The 12,872-nt window shown below is 39.0% G+C and overlaps 1 protein-coding gene across 1 annotated transcript; it reads left to right on the plus strand.

Annotated features, from left to right (window-relative positions):
• The first annotated feature begins 928 nt into the window (after window positions 1-928).
• On the plus strand, window positions 929-5,951 carry LOC123033301 (interferon gamma-like). Its single transcript, XM_044449862.1, has 4 exons — window positions 929-1,048; window positions 2,811-2,885; window positions 3,336-3,521; window positions 5,805-5,951. Exons 1-4 carry the CDS (start codon window positions 929-931, stop codon window positions 5,949-5,951), a joined length of 528 nt encoding a protein of 175 aa, XP_044305797.1.
• Window positions 5,952-12,872: the final 6,921 nt, after the last annotated feature.

Here is a 12,872-nt window from a genome sequence, read left to right on the forward strand (position 1 = left end):
GAGCCAGCATGATGTTGTGCTTGGGGTGCTGGCCTGAGATGTGGGAAATCCCGGTTCTAGTCCCCATTTGGCCATGAAGCTCACCGGGTAACTTTGGGCCAGTTACTCCCTCTCATCCTGGCCCACCTCACAGTATTGAGGTTGTGAGGATAAAGATGGAGTGGAGGAGAAATAGATAAGTTTCCTTGGATTCTTCACAGGAGGAAAAAGGATGGGATAGAAATGCCATGAAATAATAATAAGAGCTTTGGGCTAAAATGTGCTAGCATTTTGGGATCCACACATTTTCCCTTTGGCCTAGACTGCCACTAAAATGCCTCCACTGGAAGCTCCTTGGAAATAGGCCTTGGCCTTCAGGTTGAAAGAAAGTCAGAGGATACTAAAGACTACATGGTGAATATCTCATCAGATTTTCATGGGAAGTAAAACCTGCTGCTTAATGTGGCTGCTTCACACACTTCCTGTCTTGTTTATTCCCCACTGAGAAGTGCTAAAGTAGTTTCAGGGTACTGCGCAAGGGGTTTCCTTTAAAATGGGCAGGACTGAGCTGACATGGAAATTTCTTTCTCCCCACTTGATGTGGGCACACTTTCGAGGGATCCCAGAAGAGACGAAAGCTGGACATGTAGCAAGAGTAGTCATTACAAGGAGAGCCAATGCTTAAAGGAAACTTTAAAGGTTGAAACCTCACAAACCAAGCCTATTAATAAAAACCCGACACATCTGTTATCTCAACACCATCTTCTGAAATGTGTGAAAATTGCCCCATTCTGATTAGTTAAAAAAACGTACCCATCCTGCAGGTATAAATATCCCCGCTCAGAGAGGCTAAGATCAAACTTGCAAGTGCAACAGACAACCAAGTTAGGTCTGCAAGTCTGCTGTTCCAATCTACCGGGAAGCGGCATTTCTACCTAAGACGAGAGCAATGGTTTGGCAGATTTGTCTATTCGTCTTTTTGACTATCAGTTGTTCTGATGGACAGCACATCTCCAGTTCAACTTTTGAACATATACAAAGAGCTATAGAAAAGTTGGAGATTGACTTCGTAAGTATATCTTCAGATAATATTCTGACTTTCTTCTTTTCTCCATTTGCCTGTACTCTGCCATACCCAAGGATGTGGCTACTTCTCGGGCAGACAGCCTTAAGAGAGTTTATGATGCAACGTGTCATGATGTATATACTTGCTTTTCATTTTGCAACCATTTTATTGTATATAGCTTAGTGAATTTGGGCCGGATTGCACAGAGGTCAGTTCTATTGTCCATTGCCACAAAAGCCTAAGAACTTGTGGAATCCTCATATTACACAAGACAATTTTACCTATTAGTCAGACATGTAACAATACTTGTTCACATACATATGATGTGATTAGATGGGGAAAAAACAGATCTATGAATGATTTTGTTTATTATTAGTGTTTACAGGTGTAGGATGTTAGGCAGAGCTGGTCACTTGCTGGCCACCAGAACTATCTGAATGTTGTACACATTGAACCGGCACCTTTGTTATTGTTTCCATGACTAGCCCTACACCATTGCAGCTTGGTGGCTACTTTGTCACATTCCTGTTCTCCTTGAAGTCCTTTCACAGTGACAAGTTCAATATTACTAAATTCTGCATGGAATTTTATTTTTTGTGTATGGAAAGTTTGCTTTCAGTGGCATGGGTCAAGGAAATCCTTATTTTGGAATCATAGTCGTAGATGTCTCTCAGTTGTAGCCGGTGTTAAATGTCATTCATTTAAATGGGTCTACTGTAAGTAAGAAAGACTAACACTGGGTGCAACTTTCTTATGTGTTATACTGTGACAGGGTCATTTCTTACAGATTTATATCTGTGCTTCAAGCAGCTTTAGAAATCACAACAATGGTCGTTTGGGTATTAGTGAAAGAGTGTTGTTGTTGACAGTGATTCCTGCACTCATCTTTAATATTTGAGGGGGTATTTGCAGAGACAATAGGTGGGATATCCTTGCCCATGCAGACCACTGAATGTTCCAAGAATGCCACATGAGCTTCCTCAGTAAGCTGAGTTATCAGTCAAATTCAAGCAGTTTTCTCCTTCAACTGATAATGCCACTGATAGTATTTTAAGGAGAACTTGTGTAGGCAACTTAGAGGTGCAGCCTTAGCTGAAACATGATTGCTAGAGCAATTTGTCAATGTGTTTTTATAGCTCAGCATAATTCTTCAAGATGTATGTTTCCTGCCCAGTCCAGAACCAATGCATGTCCATTGTTGAGTGTTATTATTTTGAGTTTCTAATCGCTCTAAACCAAATGAAAGAACAACATTGACCAGAATGCACATGCAGTGTTCAAGTATCTCACTTCCTAAATGGAATTCAGGACCACACATAGAAGAGATAGGTTGGAAATAACACAGATAAGGATGTTGCTGGTGTCCATTTGCAGTGAATTGAAGCTTGTTAGTTTGATGAATTCCATAACATCTGGAATATTGGTAAAAGTAGATAATATTCCCAGGCAAAATTGTACATCGGTATTTGCTTCACTAATATTTTTGATGAAGATATATTGTTTGTTCCTTAGGATGGAAATGAAAGATAGTGGAGAATATGTATGTTTTCTCTAAGTCGACAGAACGTAGTTCCTGCCTAAATGGACAATAGCACTATAAGGTTAGCACTGCTTTGAAGTGAAACAGGCTGCATGGTTTTAGCCTAAGGGAAAATATTGCAGGTTTAGATCTGATTGAGGATCAAACTGCTTGATCTAGAATTTTCATTGCTGAGACTGAACTATATTTTACCGTGAGTTGAGACATTTGTATTTTGTATTACAGAATACCAGTCATTCTGATGTTGCCAGGGGTGAACCAGTTTTTATAGATAAACTGATGAGCAGCCGGTGGTCACAGGTAAGTTTCTCAATCTATTTGTTTGTTCTTTATGCAACTTTCTTCTGCCAAAATGAAATGTCCATCGCCAAATAGCAGTTGGTCATTCAAGGAAATGACAGACGTTTCTTGCAAAGTGGTATCATGCCCACATTCTCTTTCTAATTGAGACAACTTAATTCAATCTGAAAGGTGGCCATCTTATTATTTTTACTGACATAATTCTAGTAACATATCAAGAGAAATTCACAAAATCCCATTTCGGTTTCAGAACAGGTAGCAGGCATTGCTTGGCTTTTGCCAAATGGCTACCTCAAGATATAGCAACCCTAATGCCACCAATGGCCATGTGATGGTCTGAGAACTCCCCAGAGAAGCTGGAAGCCCTCAGCTTGAAATTCCCAATTTGCCGTTATCAGGAGAATGTCACTAATCCATTCTTCTTTTTTGTTGTTGTTGGTTTTCTTGCAGACCAAAGAAAGAAAAATCTTATTAGCCCAGATTATTTCCATGTACCACACAATGCTGAGCAATATAAGCAAATCACAGTCCTCAGAACACATCCGGGACTTAAAAGAAGCCCTAAAAGACTATGAAAGGAAATACAGTGAATACCTGGAGCAAGCCAAAGATCTAATTAAATTGTCAAAAGTTTCGGTAATAGTAAATTCTTTCTTTTGATTTATGTTATTTCATATAAGGATTAGAAGGTGTGTGTGATGTGGCTGAGATGATGCCTGTGAAGGAATGGGCTGTGGGGGTTATACACTGAAGTGGTGTAAACTGGCAGTGACCAACCAGGAAATAAATTTTGATACAAACCTTAATGGAAAAAACAACTCAGTTCAGTGGCAATGGAAAAAAAATGATTCTATATTAAGAATTATTCTTGTTGGTGAATTGCATTCTGGAGATATTAACCTCTCCCACCAATAAATCAATGTCTGGAGTCATGGATATTCCTACCGGAGTATAAACTATGAAATGCAAGTTTTATCACAACGTGATAAACAACGTGCTGTTGCCGAGTGGTTTGAAACACAAGCGTGAATAGTAGGAGAAGTGAGGCCGAGTCTGATTAAGGCAAGGAGCAGCTCACAGTCCAAGGATAGACTCTATGGATGAATGCATCAGTGCTGATGTTTATAAGAGCATTACAATTTTATCTTGCCCTTCATTCAAAGAGTTTTAAGCAGTACACCAGTGGGGTAGAGGCAAGTTTTGAAGTGTGGACACTCATTGTGGTGGTCCAGCCATGCCCCCAAGGAGAGTCCAAGATGCAACTTGCTGTATTGATCCAAAGGAAAATCCAGTTCTAGCAGGAACAGGCCTTCGACGAATGAAGGGGTCTTAATTGCTCATTCAAGACCAAGTCTCCACAAAATTCTTTGTTTTATAAAAGGGATGAATACGTCATTACAGGGACTACTGCAGGGCTTCCCATTCTTGGGTGCCTGCACCCCCAGGGGGGTGTGAGATGGCATTTCAAGGGGTGTGACAAAGAGGAAAGCTGCCTCATGATTCGCCAAAATTGGAAACTTTTTGCCAAAAATTATCTCAATGATAAATTTATTATTATTTTGTTTGCATTTGGATTCAGTTCTCTTTTGTCAATCAAGACAAAATCTAGGAATAGTCAGAATCCATAGGCAGGCTTGTGGATCGAAAGTTCCACATTTTGACAAAACTGTGAATGAGAAACAGGATCAAAGAAGTCATTGAACTGTATGTTTACATTTGGGATTGATTTTACTGTTTACTTTTTTTTCCTAATTGCTCAGTTTATATTTGAATTTTATGCATTGAGTCAAAACCTTATTTTTTTGAGTTCAATTTGTTCACCCGCAGTACTGTATGTGTTTCAAAAATTAGAAATGTTGACTGCTTCATCTTCAAATGTGATATTACTTTTGTAGAACATATGACCATAAATCAAACAATTCGTTCAGATGTGAGGCATAGAAAAGTTTGGGAACTACTAGACTATTGGAAGATAGCAGATAAGCTCAGAGGAAACATGGAACTAGCATCGCTGCCAATAAAATGGCACTCTGGCTCCAGTACACCCCTTCAGCAAACTACTAGGCAGTTTTCAATCCAGTTGCTGATCAGGTCCAGGTCTGCCTAAGATTGTGACAGAAGCATTGCTCTGGCAATAGCTAAGTGGCAAATGTTGGCAGGAAAAGAATTGGGGTAATACAGAAGGATAATAAAAAGATGAATTGTGTCCCTTGCAGCAGTGGGCATCCAAAGCAAAACTAGTCCAGGCCGTCATCTCATCTCCCAGAATAATGATTGCCAGTACCCTGGAAAGTGAATTTATCTTATCTAGCCCATCTGGCTACAGGACTGGGTATTAGCAGGCAATTTCAGAATGAGATTTCAATCTGATAAATGTAGGAATATTCAGATGATTATTTTCCTTGTTGCCAGCAAAGCACTGCAGGAAGATGAGATTTGGAGAGTAGGCTAGTGGTTGAAGTGTTGGAGTTAGACAGTGGAGATCTGGGTTCAAATCTGTACTCAGCTACAACCAGGGTAGGATAAGGGGGACAAAACATGGCTTCTCATTTTAACTTATTTAACAGGGCTGGTATTGAGAGAACAAGAAAGGAGGTATCATCTATGTTACCTCATTCAGCACTATATCCTATTGTAAACTAGTAGATTCTTGCTCCTTAGTTAGTATGCTGTAAGTATTTCTATCTGGTTAGGCCAAAAGTTGCCTACCCTTGATGAATGGATCAGGTGTTTAAGTTTGAAACAACCTCACTGGCAAAAAGACAACGTTCTTGCTTTTTAAGGATCTTTTGAATGCTATTAGTATTTTTTAAACCCCGTGCTATTTTTTGTTCTATAACTATATGTTAGAACAGAGTGTGCCATTTCCATACTTTCCTATACATGTTTTAATTCATTGGTATTTATCATTTGCAATAGATGGATGATTCAAAAATCCAACGCAAAGCAGCCGCCGAGATTTTTCAAGTTTTGCAGCAGGTGAATGTAGAAGAGAACAGGCGAAAGAGAAGGAGAAGACAAAATCCCCAGGTGCAGAAGGGATACAGACCAAGCTTCAGAGCATAGTTGTATTTTTCTGTGAATAACTCAATTTAATATATAATTTATAATATATAAATTATTCCTATTTATCAGTTTAAAATAATTATTTATAAGACACAGTCTTCTAGAATCACCAATTGAGAAAGTATTTGTGGTTCATAATGTTATCTAAAAGTATTCATATTATTGAATTTCTATTTATCTTCTGGCATTTGTTAACTGAATCAGTTAAAACTTGTCCAGATTTTATCATGTGTTTTTAATTGAATGCAAATAAATTGTTTAATTAATCCATGTGTTCCACTGTTTTCTAACATCCTGTTTATTTGAGTTTTTATTTGGAAATCATAAGATGATAGAATAGCAATGCTGGTAGTTTGTGAATAGAGGGTTCTTTTTGAGAAAACATACAAGCAGGTGTTGTGTGTATTTATAGGGATGCTTGAATATTACACTGATTTATATAAGGTTTGTTCCACTGGTCCCCCTGATGCCCCTCATCCTTATCCAGGGCCCTGTGGCCATACATGGTACTCCTACCTATGCAGGTTTCCGTGTTCACTCCATCCTTTAGTGTGTACAGAGCTATCCCAGAGCAGTGAAGAAATGAATGTGAATGATTAAACATTCTTAAATGACCTTCTCAGAAAAAGACTCCAGGCACAAACAGCGAGTAAAACATAAAATGATTTAAAATAATTTTTTAAAAAGGGGAAATCCCTGTATATGCTGTTGTATGCCTGACAATAGAGGAAAGTGTTAATCTGGCACCAACAAGATGACAATCTTACTGGTGACGCTATTCCACAGAAGGAAGGTTACCAGCATGAAGGCTGGTAATGTTTTCCTTCAAACCTCCCTCAGTGGATGCACTTGGAGAAGGATCTTAGATGTGGACTGTATGGTTTGCAGTGGGTTGGGGGTTTGAGCTAGAGGGAACCCTTGTGCTCCTAAGGTATCTAAGCACTGGCGCAAACAAAGATGAGTATACACAACAATGTGTCTGCTTAAATTAGAAACAAATATTTCTAAAGACTTAAATTCATAGATTTGGATAGTGTGGCTCTATTATAGTGAGCAGGTCAGGACCGGTGCAAGATGATTGGCTGTCTAAAATGAAGGACAAGATTACATCCCCCACTATCCATGTATGGAAACCCTCGGGACTCGCATTCAACACTGATCAGGAATAGTGTCCTCCTCCACACCCAAGGGAAGCAGGCGTTGTGTGCAGCTTTTATTTGTGAGCATTATAGGAGCTATCCATGGTGCTCAGTAGTAGTACACTTATTTTGGGGATGGAATTCAGCATCATGGATAGATCCTATAAAGCTTGGAATAAAAGCTGAAATACTGACACAGGTGTTACCAGACTTCCCTGACTGACTTGTGTGTCCCGCATTCTCACCACCTCTTCCTCTTCATCAGAAGCCTATGTTCCCATGGGTTCAGATGCTTCAGCTTGTATACTCTGAAAGAGTATTTCACAGCTGGGTCCCTACCCTTGCACCTCTGTTGGTCTTCCTGATTTCCTGCTCTCATACTCTTGGTGCCTCCACACTACCTTCCCTCTCGTTTGATTTGGTTCCCATGACTTCTTGGGGCAGGTCTGCAGTGGTGTTGGGCTCATCCACACCACAGGGAGATGCATCAGGCACACCAACTCACCAAATCTTTTTAGGGAACTATCCAAAGGAAGGGACATAGGTCCATAGACAACCAATGTATACAAAAAACAAGGATTTGAAACCAATTGATAGTTAATCCTAGGGTTGGGAGGAACCCTTTCAGAATCTGCCCCTCCGGTATCCACAGACTTGGTCTTGGGCTCAGCCTGGTCCTGCAAAGTGAGCCAAGTCAAGAGGAAGTCCATGCATGCTCACAGATCCCCAGCTGTGCAAGGAGCAACTGTCACCATCAGGAGCGGATGCAGGGTACAAAACAGGAGTGCTGAAAATGGACGTGTCGGCTGCCATTCCCGTGACCAGCTTTCTTGCCTCATCACTGCTGTGGGCACAAGGGGCAGTGTGCACATGGGAAAGGTGCACTGTTTGCACAGTGCATGCTGCTTGATTCCTGGTAAGCACTCTGTGAATGCTTGGTGCACTCATCAGGAGCCCAGACTCAGGGCCTCTGTAAAGTGGACTGGAGTCAGGAGAGCCAAGCCCGGGGAAGCCAATATGTTCCCAGTCCAGATGGATTCCTTGCATATGCCTAGTTAATGCATCCAGCAGAAAGATTAGTGAATGTGAAATGATGGTTTTACAGAAAGGTGTGTCATTTGTGCCAAACATGCTCCAAAGCACAACTCCTTCCGCTCTGTGGCAGAAATGCAGTCACTATCCAGGAAAATATGCATTTCTCATTTTTTTAAAGGAATAAAGTCTGTTTAAACCCTGTTTAAATCTAGTCATTTATCTAACAACCCAGAGTCTTAGCTTTTGAGGAATTATTTGCTAAAGTGCCGGAGACTTGGAAAGCACATAGGTGTGGCCATGACATAAACTTACTAAAAAGGAAAACATGTTTTAAATTACTCTTTGGAATGTCAGGGGAGTGCCAAATCCAAACCAAAGAAAGTGTTTTCTGAAAGGAATACAGAATGATGTGAGTTTAAAAAAACAACAGGAAATGTATCTAATAGCAACAGATGCAGGATCAACTGACTGGGTAGGGGAGACCTGTGCAACAGATGCTTTGACCAGGTTTAAATGGATACTGATCTTAATCTGTTAATGACTTTTGTTTGCAATTCAACAGACTATTATTGAAACCAATGGTTGGTGTTTGATTCTGGTTGCAAAATGCTACAAGAATGTAATGCTTTGATTAATGTATATAGGTCCAATAATGACTCTCCTGTCAAGTTTCATGAATGTCTTAGTAAACTGCTTGGTACTGAGTACATGTACATGGGATTTTACTGAGAACTTGGATCCTTTCCTGAACAGAGATATATCAGCCCCTTATTGGCAAGCAAATTCAGGCTCATATGGGCAGAATTTGGCTGATTGATTCATGCAGAATAATGTATCTAGATAAGAGAAACTACACATTTATATCTTCTCTCTACCTTAAGTGTTTCTGGTTGGTTTCTACTGCTTTGTTACTCAAAATCAGAGGCTATAAGATTAAAATATTGGTGATATCTGACATGTTCCAGTTTGCTTGGACTTGCTATTTACACATAACCCAAGGCTTACTCATCTTTGGCACTTTAATGTTCTTTCTTAAATGAAGAGTCTTTTAAAAATCAGATACTTGCTGAGCTACAAGAATATTTTGAAATTAATGAGGGTACAGCAAACTCAGGCTGACTGAGTGGGAGGCTAGAAAAGCTTTTATCCTAGGCTGAATTATTGCTTAGGTTTCTCATAAAAATGGAAAGAGCAACAAATAGCTTTAAGTGGTAGGTTGAAAACTCCTATAAGTCAGTTTGCTGCCTCTCCTTGTAGCATGTTAAACATGAGCTGCATACTATTTTTTACAATAGGGAAATTTCTCATTAGTTTGTTTAAGACACTTATATTGAAAGAATGGTCAACAGCCTGGTAAGATCTTGCCTCAGACAACCAAAGCACTGAAACTTCTTTTGTTTCAAAACACTGAAATTGTCTTTTATGATTAAAGACAATAGTGGCACAATACTTACTCATCCTGAAGATACAACTTTTCTTATGAAAAGAGGTAGTACAATATTAAGTCAGAATATGAATGCCTTTTCTGCACAGGTTAATCAAACTTGCCTCAATATCCTAGAGACAGTTTTTATGGTGCTTTGTGGATTGAGGAATATTATGAAAGCAATAGTTAATATGAAAATGGGGGAATTTCCTGGTCTAGATGGAGTTCCAATTGAGTGCTGTACAACCTCTTCAGTCTCTCTAATTTATCAGCATTTGTGCATTTTTGAATTAGTTTCTCCTTTGTCAGCTCTCAGTGATGCTTATATTACATCAATTCCTAAACCAGACAGAGATCATACCATCTGTGCTAATTATCAATCTATCTCGATCAATGTTGACTATCAAAGAATGAACTGCAATTTTGGATGACACATTACAGCAAGTTATTACAGCCTTAGTTCAACTAGAGCAAGTGGTATTCAATAAAAATAGGAATGGTGTGTGTGTGATGATTTCAGATTGGTTGTGGATCTGACTGTATTAAATAAGTATAAAAGAAACTCTTTTTATTATCTCTTTGGATGTGGAGAAGGTCTTTGATAAAACTTATTGGAAACTTACTTTTGCCACATAGGGAAATTATGTTTTTCCTCCGGAATTTCAGAAATGGGCTTACATTTTATATGAAAATTCTAGAGCCAGAGTCAGGACCAATGGAACCTGGTTGGAGGCTTGTTTTGTTTTGCTTTTCCTTGAGTAAGGTACTAAACAGGGATATTCTCTCTCTCCACCGATATTTGACTTATGTTTGGTACCCCTTGCATATACTATTTGACAAAATCCTAATATTCATGGATTTGTGTATAACATGTTAAAATATAAACTTATTAAGTTGAACTTCTAAAGTTTACTTTAAAACTCCAAACATCTGTCTCATCGAAGATGCAGATGATTAACAATTCTGAATATTTATCTGGTTATTCTATTAACTGGTAAATGTTGGAACTGAAGTCTACTGGAAATATTTGAACTAAACTAGCACCAATTTATCATTTGTTTGAGAATACTTGTCCGTAGAGGCATGAATAATTAAGTTAAATTTGAGTTTGCCAGATGGGCATCCTTAATGCCATGTCTATGCAGTAGGGTAAATATATTTTAAAAGAATGTAATGCCTCAAATTGTTTATGTTTTACATTGCATTCTGTTATTTATACATGGAGACTATTTCAGAAATTTAATGTTTTGTCTTGTAAATTTTATGAGGAGACATAATAATTTGAATTAATTTTGTGATGGAAAGTTCTTTAATATTTACTGATGCACACATCCTTTTGAACTACCTCCCCATCTCTTGCAACGTGTTGTAAGGTCAATGTACGTGGATTTTTTGAACCCCTTTGACAACTAGAAGGCTACTATTATGATAGTGGGTGAATAAATGGCCACATGTAATAACACGATAGATGGTGAATTTAATGAAAGCTTAGATTTTTTTTAATGGGTGGTCTTCAGGCATAATTTAGAAATGGATAAATATATGGATATTTGGGCTGCCTTGTTGAATGTTGTGCAGAATTATTCTTGATGAAAGTACGTTTTGTTGTTTACTAATACGCAGGGTCGTACAACATATACATAACTGTATCCTTCCCACCCGAGGGATGGGAAGAGAAAAACAGGGAAAACCCTTCACCTGTGAGATTCGCTCCATAGTGGAATAATCTAAGTCTGTGTAACTACATATGCTGGATTGTGCCATTTATGTCCTAATGGTTTTTGTGCAGTGTATTTCCACGTTATTCTTCCTAATGACTCAAGAGTGCTGGAAAGAGGCCTAATGCAGACCCCGCATGGCTTCCTTAGTGGAAGAGAATTGCTTCAGCCGTGCCAACTGGGGAGATCCCCAGTCGCATGGCGCGCCATTTGCACTCTGGAAAAAGACAACATTTTGTATCACTGCCCAAGCACTGAGGGGACAGGATATCGTGATTCAGCTTACATTCTTAAAAGGACTTTCCTGAAACCGACTATACAAAGCTGTTCCAGTGATTTGTCATTGGCTAATTTCTATACCATGAGTGAGCAGAAAGCAAGAGAGGTTTCAAAGAAATACCTCAGCTGTGCATGAGGCAGCCACTAGAAAGGAAAGGAATGTGACTGTGTTTCTCAGAGGGTAGGGGAAGAGAAATGCTAAATCACAGGAAGAAAGAACCACACTTTACTCTGCAAGCTTCACCTATGAAAAGAAATGTGACCACACAAGTCATCACTACAGTATTACAGTTGGGCTCAGTAAAAGGAAAGGAAATGGTGAAGCTGAAAATATTTGCAGCCTTTTGCATATAAGTTCTAAGGCTGGAAATCCCAACCCATGTTTTACCTGCACACATAAACTCACACATTTTGTCCCACCCTTTGGCATAGATACTCTATAACATTTCAATGGGTCAATTCTACATATGTCAGCTTCTTTCACAAATCTATATGTCATTTCCCAACAATTTTTTTTGAAGTGGGGTTAACATAATAGCAATGTTGATGCCAAAATATACAGTTAAAATACAACAATGACAAACACTAATCACCAGTAGATCTGTTAACTGGGCTGAGTCACATCTCAAGGGAATCCTGCATAATGAGATAGGTCTTAAGATAGGTAGCAAACTGTAGGCCAACCCAATATGTTAATCATTGCTTCACTTGATTTAATACAAGGCTACCAGTTACTTCTGCTTCAGTGAAGTCAAAATTAACTTTCATTACCCGCCATGAATCTCAATCTCTCTCTCTCTGTCTCTGTCTCTCTGTCTCTCATTGCTCCAATTCTTTGAGCCCAGTACATGAATGGTTTTGTTAAGCGAATCGCTATGGATAATGCAGAATTGCGAAGCACGGCAACTTGCATGCATGAACCTGACATCTCAGGAAGAAATTTTCTAAACAGTGTCTAAAGCACCCACACTCAGTGAGAAGGTTTGTGATTATCAAGCCAATTCAGAATCAAGTTGAGGGGAATTCACCCAGCTGTGGCTTATTCTAACTTTCTTTTGCAAAAGGTAATTGTGCTTATCACTGCCAAAGCAATGTGATTCATCCATGTCACTATATGTGGACTGATTATGACATAGGATGACACATTCACTATATGACAATAACCAATGCATGCACGTGCCAATCAGTGTAACTACCCAACATGAAAAAGTTATTAATGCAGAAGTAAATAAGAAGTGCAGGCACACCCAGGAGGGTGACTTCTTATTTAGAAAACAAGATCAAAGCCCTAAAATAGTCTTTCCTAACTTGGTGCCCCCCTTCC

The sequence above is a fragment of the Varanus komodoensis genome, unplaced genomic scaffold (genome assembly GCF_004798865.1).
Source record: "Varanus komodoensis strain SLA01 unplaced genomic scaffold, ASM479886v1 scaffold61, whole genome shotgun sequence".
Classification (NCBI taxonomy): Eukaryota; Metazoa; Chordata; class Lepidosauria; order Squamata; family Varanidae; genus Varanus; species Varanus komodoensis.